Source organism: Dryobates pubescens, chromosome 20 (assembly GCF_014839835.1).
Source record: "Dryobates pubescens isolate bDryPub1 chromosome 20, bDryPub1.pri, whole genome shotgun sequence".
In the NCBI taxonomy this organism is placed as follows: domain Eukaryota; kingdom Metazoa; phylum Chordata; class Aves; order Piciformes; family Picidae; genus Dryobates; species Dryobates pubescens.
The window spans coordinates 2,085,119-2,094,385 of NC_071631.1; the positions used below are offsets into that span (position 1 = coordinate 2,085,119).

Below are 9,267 nucleotides of genomic sequence, written 5' to 3' on the forward strand. Positions count from 1 at the left end.
GGAGCCAGCCCTGGGCCAAACCCTTCACCAGACCAGTCCTGGAAGCCAGGGCTGCCCTGGTGTCCTTGTGGGTGCCTCATGTCTGCAATGAGCTCTGCAGAGAATGTTGCTCATTGAGGATCCCCTGTGAGCAGGGGAGGGCTCCCCAAAGCACTTCTGGGCTGCCCTTCCCACAGCCACCTCAGCAAGCTCTTGTCCCCAGCCTGTGTCTTGCCATCAGTAACCTTCCTGGAACCTTCATTAGCCACCGAAGTGGCTCCTCTGAGTCATCCCCTGGGCGCTCAGCACCAGCCCTGACCTCTCTGTTTTCCTCTCTCCCTGCAGGTTGATCCCAAGTGCTTGATGGTTCTCATCTGTGGTCCAGCAGCATCCCACCCCGAGGGGCTGCCCCTTCCCAAACCCTCAGCCTGTGCCCTTGGACCTGTCTGGCCAGGCCCCAGCCTGTTGCCCTTGCTTTAGGGTGGACAGAGCTGAGTGTGCTGGGGAGATGGGGAAGGGGACGAGGCAGGATGAGCCTTGGCACGGGATGGCATCGAGGCATGGCCCAGCATGCCAGAGCATGGCCGAGGGATCAGCAGCAAGAGGAGCACAGGGGTGGGGACAGGGTTGTGCTTCCCCTTGGTGGAGACAGGTGGAGGTGGAGCTGTCCCTTTGTTCATCCTGGGGAGCTGGTCCAACAGGAACTGGAGTGGCACTGGGGTGCAGCAGGCAAGAGCTGCAGTGGCCTGGTCCTTGTCCCCCTCCTGCTTGGCCATCTGGGGACCCTGATGGATCCTGGGGCAGAGGGCAGGGCAGGCTCTGGGGTCAGGGAACGTCGAGGGGCTCTGATGGCCTGATCCTGCCCTAGTGAAGATGTGTCAAGTGGGTGAGTCCAGGTCTGGTGTGGTGATCGAGATGGGGGGGGGGGGGGAAATGTGTCCCAGCCCTGCTTGTGCCTCCAGCACTGCCCTCCTGTGGGGAAACTGAGGCAGGCAGGGAGGAGAACCGAGGGGCTGGGATGGGGTCAGGGATGAGCATGTGCATGCATGAGGAGGGTGGTCCTGGGGTGGGTCCCGCTGGGGGAAGTGTCCCCACGCCTGCTGCAGCCGCCCCTCGCAGTGCCCTGTGCCGAGAGCCAGCACTGGAGCTCTGCTCATGGGCAGCTGCTCTCCTCAGCACCTCCTCAGCGTTCCAGGGAGCGCTGGCCCTTCCCAGCCCCATCAGGGCTGCCTGGCCCCATGGCCACCGGCCCCACACCACCACCGCAGTGCCAGGAGAGCCGGCTGGGCGGTGGTTTGCATACCAGGGCTGCCGGTATCAGCTCCTGCCTCATCCCCCTGCCAGCATGGGGCATGGCCTCTGGGGCTGTCCCCAGGTGCCTCAGGCCTGTGCTGAGTGAGGTGCAAAGGCAGGAGGAGCAGCTTGGTGGCAGCCATCCCACCCCTCGCAGCCCCCATGCCCGGTTCTCCTCTGCCTTCCTTTTCAGGCATCCTTGATCCCAGCAGCCACCAAAGGGTCCTGATGAAAACTGGCCTCATCCTCCTCATTATTGGGCACCTCAACTTCATTACTGGTGCCCTGGTCCATGGCACCGTTCTCCGCTTCGTGGTCAACCTCCAGGATGTCACCTCCCTGCTGTACGCCGTCGCCAACACTGCCTCTGTCATCTCTGCTCTTCTGGTACCACGGGGCAGGGGTACTGGGGGGCACCGGGGGGGATGCAGGGTGGGCAGGACGTGGGATGCAGGAGGGGGGTGGTGTGGATGCAGGCTGGGATGCAGGATGGATGTGGTGTGGATGCAGGGTGGGATGCAGGATGGATGTGGTGTGGATGCAGGGTGGATGTGGTGTGGATGCAGGGTGGGATGCAGGATGGATGTGGTGTGGATGCAGGGTGGATGTGGTGTGGATGCAGGGTGGGATGCAGGATGGATGTGGTGTGGATGCAGGGTGGATGTGGTGTGGATGCAGGGTGGGATGCAGGATGGATGTGGTGTGGATGCAGGCTGGGATGCAGGTTGGATGTGGTGTGGATGCAGGATGGATGTGGTGTGGATGCAGGCTGGGATGCAGGATGGATGTGGTGTGGATGCAGGCTGGGATGCAGGTTGGATGTGGTGTGGATGCAGGATGGATGTGGTGTGGATGCAGGGTGGGATGCAGGATGGATGTGGTGTGGATGCAGGCTGGGATGCAGGTTGGATGTGGTGTGGATGCAGGCTGGATGTGGTGTGGATGCAGGCTGGGATGCAGGATGGATGTGGTGTGGATGCAGGGTGGGATGCAGGCTGGATGTGGTGTGGATGCAGGCTGGGATGCAGGATGGATGTGGTGTGGATGCAGGCTGGGATGCAGGTTGGATGTGGTGTGGATGCAGGCTGGGGTGCAGGATGGATGTGGTGTGGATGCAGGCTGGATGTGGTGTGGATGCAGGGTGGGATGCAGGATGGATGTGGTGTGGATGCAGGATGGATGTGGTGTGGATGCAGGGTGGATGTGGTGTGGATGCAGGGTGGGATGCAGGATGGATGTGGTGTGGATGCAGGCTGGGATGCAGGTTGGATGTGGTGTGGATGCAGGATGGATGTGGTGTGGATGCAGGCTGGGATGCAGGATGGATGTGGTGTGGATGCAGGCTGGGATGCAGGCTGGATGTGGTGTGGATGCAGGCTGGGATGCAGGCTGGATGTGGTGTGGATGCAGGCTGGATGTGGTGTGGATGCAGGGTGGGATGCAGGATGGATGTGGTGTGGATGCAGGCTGGGATGCAGGATGGATGTGGTGTGGATGCAGGAGGGCACGGGATGGACCCTGCTCTGTCTCCCCTTCCCTGCTCCGAATTAGCCTTTCCAGCACGAAGCCAGGGGGCGTTAAATGCTCAAGGATCTGTAGCTGGGGGGAGGCTGGAGATGAAGCACCGCCCCCTGCGATGCCAAGCTGGCCTGGAGAGCGGTCAGGGACGATGCCAGCAGCGAGAGGGGACCTGATGTCCCTGGGGTGGGCAAGCACCGCGTGTCACTGACGGCCCCACTCTTCCTCGCAGACCATCTCCTGTGGCATAGCAGTCCTCATGCTGTCTCGCTACCTCGCCCCCACTGCCCTGGTAAGCACCCCGCGCCCGGCACCCAGCAGGATGTGGCCATCCCACGGAGCCACATCTCCTCGCTTGGGGACCGTCCCCTGGGAGGGAGCCTGGCTGGGTGGCTGTGCATGGTCCTGGCTCCCACGCTGCCTCTTCTCTCCCCTCCTGCAGAAGTGGCTGGTTTTCACCCTGAGCACCAGCAGCTGCCTGGGCTGCCTGTCCTGCCTGCTGGGCACGGCCACCTCCATCGGGCTGACGCTGGGCAGCCAGGGCCGGGCACTGCTGGCCCCCTGCTCCCTCACCAACGTCGCCCTCCCCCCGGTCTCCCGCGAGTGCCCCTTCGATCCCACCCGTGTCTATGTGAGTGCCCAGTGGGCTGTGGGCTGGGGCTGGGTGAAGCATCGAGGACCTGATGCCCCATGTCCCCGCAGAGCTCCACGCTGTCCCTCTGGGCCATCTCCCTCCTGCTTGACTCCGTGGAGATCATCTTCAGCATCCGCTGCCTCCTGCTCACCAGCGACCTCCTCCAGCTCGGCTGCTGCTGCCGCGGGACACACCGCAGGAAGGTGACTCCTGGTCCCTGGGCTCGGCAGGGCTGGGATGGACTGCTTGGACTTGGGGGCTCTGGGGTGGCCTAAGGTTTATTAGCCCAAATCTCTTCCCCTCCCCCCTTCCTCTCCCCTTGTCTCATCCTCATCATCCTCCCTGGCTTGCAGGTCTCCTTGCAGGCAGCCCCCGCGGACAGCCCTGACCCCAGGCAGTGCCTGAGCTTGCTGAGGTTGGACAGTGTGGAAAGTGCCCAGCTCTGAGCAGGACCTGAGGCATGACCCTGTGGGTGTGCCCCAGCCAGCCCTGCTCCATGACAGCCCTGTGACTGGACCCAGCTGCCCCCCAGCCCAGCTCTGGGGCACACACATCCCCTGGATGCCACCAGCCAGAAGATGTGAACCCATCCCAGCGGTCCTGGGTGACCTGGGGCTGCAGCGAGGGAGGGGACAAGGCTGAGCCTGGACCCTGTGGGGAGCAACCTTCCCCCCGGCGTGGATGGTCCTCTCCTCACCACTGGCTGCACAGACACAAACTTTATTCTGCAGGTATTAAAAGACCAGAAGCAGGTCCCCTCCCTGTGGCCCCCGGCCGTGGGGAAGGGGCTGGCCTGGCCCCGTGACCCTGGCAGTGTGTTCATGCATGGAGGGTGCTGGGAGGCCCCAGAGCCGCTGGGGCTTTGTCTCCTGGGCCGTGTCCCTGCGCCCATGGGAGGTGCAGCAGTGGTTTCACCACCAGCCTTTCCCACTGAGCTGGGTTGTCCCCTCGCTCCCAGTCCCACCAGGGACTGTCCTTGCTTGGGGCAGACCCTGCCTCCGTCCTTCCCCCATCCAAACTAGCGCAGGAGACCCCCAGGGATGGGGACCTTCCCTTTCCCCCCCAGCCTCAGCCAAGCTCCGGCTCTCTCCCCAGAGGGGCCATGGGGGCACGGTGGTGGGGACCACAGGGGCTGGGCAAGGGACAGTGGCAGTGGTCAGGGGGTGGCACAGGACCATGGGGGGGCTGCAGCAGGGGAGCTGTGGGGGTCAGCAGGGCTCAGAGCTGTGCAGCACCGCTGGGGTCGCACTGCAGCAGGCGCACGATGGAAGGGTCGCTCTTGGCACCTATGATGAACTCCTCCAGCGAGAGCTTCCCTGCAGGGGGGGAACAAAGCTCAGTCTGGGGGAGCACAGCTCAGCCTGGGGGTCACAGCTCAGCCTCGGGGCCACCACCCCATCCTAGCTGCGCACACAGCACCAGAGACCTCCCAGTACCCACCCTGGACACTCACCCAGTGGTGGGGATGAGCACCTTTGGGGTCAGATCCCTGGGCTTTGGGAACACCCTGAGACCCTCCAGCTGCTGGGGACCCCCCCTGGTCACCCTGGCAGCCATGAGCCATTTAATCATGGTGTGTGCAGCTCCTTCTAAGACCCCTGGATTTAGCCATGAGACCTTTCCCTTAATCCCCTCCCAGCTCCTCTCATTTACCATCGTTATTGGTATCCATCTGTCGGAAGATTTTCTCCGTCCTTTTCTCCGGGGTGGATTCATCCTCAGGCATGTTCATCACAGAGGAGACCATTTTGTAGATGGCCTGAGGCAGAGAGCAGGAGGTGAGGCTGGGAGCCTGCCCATCACCCACCCGGAGTGAGGGACAGAGCTCACTGCCCTGGGGCTGGGGCTGGTGTCGAACACCCTCCCTGTGCCAGCGGTCCCAGCACAGCCCTGGGTGCCAGCAAGGAAATCTGGCCACAGGAGGCAGCTGGAGCTGCTCCTGCACGCAGGAGGTGCCCACTGGGATGCCACCACAACGGCCTCATGAGTCACATTCCACTGCTGTTGCTGCTGGGCTGGGATTTGGGCGAGGAGAACATCTCCTCGTTGGTCTGTTGATTTCACATCCCACTGTCTCCTGGTGCTCAGGGATGGCAGTGTGCACCCAGCCCTCCTCAGGAGCACCAGGACCTGGGATGGGGTGACACAGGAGTGTCCCCAGGACAGGGAAGGACCAGGGGTAGACTGGTGCCTGCAGCTGCAGATCTCAGCGAGTGGCTCTCTGCAGGCTCCATCCCAGGCATGATCAAACCTTGTGCCAGGGCTAGCACAGGGTCCTTCTCCCCAGCCTGCTCCATCCCAGGAGGGGACAGCCACTTTTATGCCAGCATGACACCCAGGCCCACACCCCACAGAATCACACAGGGTGTTAGGGGTTGGAGGGGACCTCAAAAGATCATCCACAGAATCAACCAGGTTGGAAGAGACCTCCTTCAAGTCCAGCTGATCACCCAACCCTAACTAATCAACCAGACCGTGGCACCAAGTGCCTCATTCGGTCTCTTCTTAAACACCCCCAGGGACGCTGCCCCTGGGCAGCCCATTCCAATGTGCAATCTCTCTGTCTGTGGAGAACTTCTTTCTAACATCCAGCATAAACTTCCTCCTGCACAGCCTGAGACTGTGTCCTCTTGTTCTGGTGCTGCCTGCCTGGGAGAAGAGACCAAGCCCCACCTGGCTCCAGCCTCCCTTCAGGTAGCTGTAGAGAGCAATGAGGTCTCCCCTGAGCCTCCTCTTCTCCAGGCTAAACAACCCCAACTCCCTCAGCCTCTCCTCACAGGGTTCTGCTCCACACCTCTCACCCCCTCTGCCAGAGCAGGATCACCTCGAGCAGATCCCACAGGAACCCCTCCAGGCAGGTTCAGAACCTCTCCAGAGGGGGCAGGGAGGGAGAAGCCGCAGGGAGGAGGAGGGACCCCTGATACCTGCACGATCTCCAGCATCTCCTCCCGGCTGATGTAGCCGTTGCCGTCCAGGTCGTACATGCTGAACGCCCACATCAGCTTCTGCTCCAGCTTGCCGCGGGAGGTGACGCTGAGGGCGATGATGAACTCCCTGAAGTCGATGGTGCCGTCGCCGTTGGTGTCGAAGGTGCGGAAGACGTGCTCGGCGAACTTGGAGGCGTCCCCGTAGGGGAAGAAGTTGGCGTAGATCTTCTTGAACTCCTCCACGTTGAGGATGCCGGAGGGGCAGTCCTTCAGGAAGCCCTTGTACCAACCCTGCAGCTCCAGGTCGGAGAATTCGGTGTTTTCCCGCAGGTCCTGGAGCATCTCCGGCCGCAGTTTGCTGTTCTGCTTCCCCATGCCGCTGGGATTGCGCCGGCTGCACCCCCGGGGGGATGAGCGCCGCTGTGGGACAGGTTCTGGTTCTCTCCCTGCTACAGGAGGGGAGAGGGATGGGGCAGAGCTCCCTGGCAGCCCCCGGACGGACGGGAGGGTGCCGATGTGGTCCCTTCCATCCCCAGTGTCCCCTCTGAGCTTTGGTGGCTACCCAGCCCCGGGCAGTGCCGGCCCCTTCGTGTTTGCGTAATAAGCCCTTAGAGCTCATCTGCATGATATCTGGGTGGCACAGAGCTGGCATCGGGAGGGCAGAGCAGCCTGGAGAAGGGGAACGGGCCGGATTTGGCCCCCCAGCATCCCGCTGGTGGGGCTCTGGGTCCAGCCCAGCCTTGGGGCTGGCAGGATCTGGGTCAGCTCCCTTGGAGGAAGGGCTATTTTCAGCTCCTTTGCTGCCACCGTTAATATTTGATGCCTCTGGCTGGCACTGGAAGCCCCAGGAAGGGCCGGGGGGCTGCAGATCTCTCCTCAGGGCCCTCACCCTCGCTTCAAGGTGCCCACGCTCCCCGGTGAGCCCTCCTGCCAGGGACACCCCTGAGGAGTGCAAAGCAGCTAGGAGGGGGTCAGGACGGGTGCCCAGCATCTGGCCACTCCCCAGGTCCCCACACCCAGGGGTTTTGGAAGGACCACGACCCCCACTGCCCCCACCCCAGGCTCTGTTGTGACCCCTGCGTGAGGAGGTGAAGGGCTCGGGGGCTGCATTCCGTGCCTGGAGCAGCCCCTGTCTTGCCCAAAGTGGGGAGGGGTCCCAGCACCCCCAAACCCCCATCCTTTGGGATCACAGGGCAAACAGGATACCCCAGGAGCAGCAGCCCAGGAGTGCTGGACCCCCCCAGTTAGGGGTGCTGGGACCCCACCGTGTCTCCTCATCACCCCCACCCCAGCTCCATTCCCACTCCAGCAGTCAGGGTGAGGATCTGCCTGTCCCCACCCCACGCGGGGGTCCCAGCCAGGTCCCCCCGGGGCTGACACCCCCCCCCCCCCCCAGTCCCGCTGCCCGGGGGGCGCTGTGCCCCCTCCTCGCTCCCCGAGGCAGATCACAGTTCTGGAAGGGGAGCTTGTGTGTGGGGCTCAGCACCCCGAGAGGGGTTTCCAAGTCCGTCCTCCCCCTCCCATTCCCCCTCCCCTCGCCCCCCCGAAAGCAGGCATGTCCGGAAGGGTCGTTGGGCACCCCCAGGGTGCTCGAGGAGGGGAGCTACAGGGGCTTCCCCCCACACCGGACACCCCCGGAGAGAGGGGGGCTGCTGGGGACACACCCAAGGAAAGACTCCCCTGGGGGGATCGGATTAGCCCGAGCCGGGGTGGCGGAGCGGGAGGGGCGCACCGGGCACCCCTGGCAAGCTGCGGCGGGGCTGGGGAGGGCTCTGCAGCCGCCGGCGGAGAGGGACGTGCCCGGGGGCTGACTCCGTGCCCGTGCCCATACCCTGGTCTCTCCGGTCCCTCAGTGCCCCCCACTCCCCGAGTCCCACACCCGGCGTCCTCCTGTCCCCTTCCACCTCCTACCTGCCCGGGGACGAGCTGCCGCCGCCGCCGCTCACCAGCGCAGCCCGGGAGCGCCCGCCGGTAGTGCCCGCCGCAGCGCCGGGTGGCGGGGGGGGCACCAGCACCGGGGGGCACCGGGTGGGGCACCGCGGGCACCGGCAGTATCTGCCCCAAATCTCTCCGCGATTCTCCACCCACCCCGCGGTCCTACACAGTGCCCCCCGGGACACTGCCCCACGGCAGCTTCTGTCCCCCCCTCCCCCGGAGGAGAGCTCAAATGCACGGGAAAGAGCTGGGGTGGCACCGGCAGCACTGGGACTGCTGGGAGGTCTGGGGGCACCTGGAGCCCTGGGAGGTTTGGGGGCACCTGGAGGACTGGGAATTGTGGGGGCACCTGGAGCCCTGGGAGGTCTGGGGGCACCTGGAGGACTGGGAGGTCTTGGGGTCCCAGGGACACTGGGAGGTCTGTGGGCCCCAGGGACACTGGGAGGTCTTGGGGTCCCAGGGACACTGGGAGGTCTGGGGGCCCCAGGGACACTGGGAGGTCTGGGGGCACTGGGGACCTGCTGACATTGCTGCCTGGGCACACAGACTTGGAAGCTGGGGTCTCAAGCTGCCCACAGAGCCAAGCAGACCCCCAGTGCTGCAGCGTGCCCCCGGTCACGTCTTTGAGGACTCCACTATCGATGTCCCTCCTGTGGGGGGACCCTGCCCCAGGCTGCCATGAGAGAGGTGAGACTGGGATGCACAAGGGGGGGTGAACAGACGTCCCCCACCCTGTGCACACACCAAACTGGGGATCACTCCCTCCACGTGGCCACCCCTGCCACCACACCTCCCTGTCCCCACTCTGTCCCCTTGGGAAGAGGGACGTGGGCCAGGGTGGTCCTTGCAGGGCCAGGTGAGCCAGGGGCTCACCTATTCTTTGGGCATCCCCAGCTTCTGGGCACAGGCTCAGCCATCACCTTCCTGTTGGCCCAAGAAGGTGCCAAGGAAGAGGTTTGGGGGCTGGAAGAGGACATTTTT

The 9,267-nt window shown here is 64.0% G+C and overlaps 2 protein-coding genes across 3 annotated transcripts; one reads left to right on the forward strand and one right to left on the reverse strand.

Annotated features, from left to right (window-relative positions):
* The first annotated feature begins 700 nt into the window (after positions 1 to 700).
* TMEM54 (transmembrane protein 54) lies at positions 701 to 4,027 on the forward strand. The gene is made up of 6 exons (XM_054170991.1): positions 701 to 865; positions 1,466 to 1,659; positions 3,023 to 3,082; positions 3,233 to 3,421; positions 3,493 to 3,627; positions 3,778 to 4,027. The coding sequence occupies exons 1-6, from the start codon at positions 853 to 855 to the stop codon at positions 3,868 to 3,870; spliced, it is 684 nt and encodes a 227-aa protein (XP_054026966.1). The 5' UTR covers positions 701 to 852; the 3' UTR covers positions 3,871 to 4,027.
* Positions 4,028 to 4,128: 101 nt separating this feature from the next.
* HPCA (hippocalcin) lies at positions 4,129 to 8,493 on the reverse strand. 2 transcript variants are annotated; one of them, XM_054170993.1, is made up of 4 exons: positions 8,263 to 8,493; positions 6,349 to 6,797; positions 5,078 to 5,183; positions 4,129 to 4,740 (listed from the first exon to the last, which is right to left on the reverse strand). In XM_054170993.1, exons 2-4 carry the CDS (start codon positions 6,724 to 6,726, stop codon positions 4,643 to 4,645), a joined length of 582 nt encoding a protein of 193 aa, XP_054026968.1. In that variant the 5' UTR covers positions 6,727 to 6,797; positions 8,263 to 8,493; the 3' UTR covers positions 4,129 to 4,642. The 2 variants fall into 2 exon arrangements, with proteins under 2 accessions (XP_054026968.1, XP_054026967.1); XM_054170992.1 differs by having other exon boundaries at positions 6,349 to 6,800.
* Positions 8,494 to 9,267: the final 774 nt, after the last annotated feature.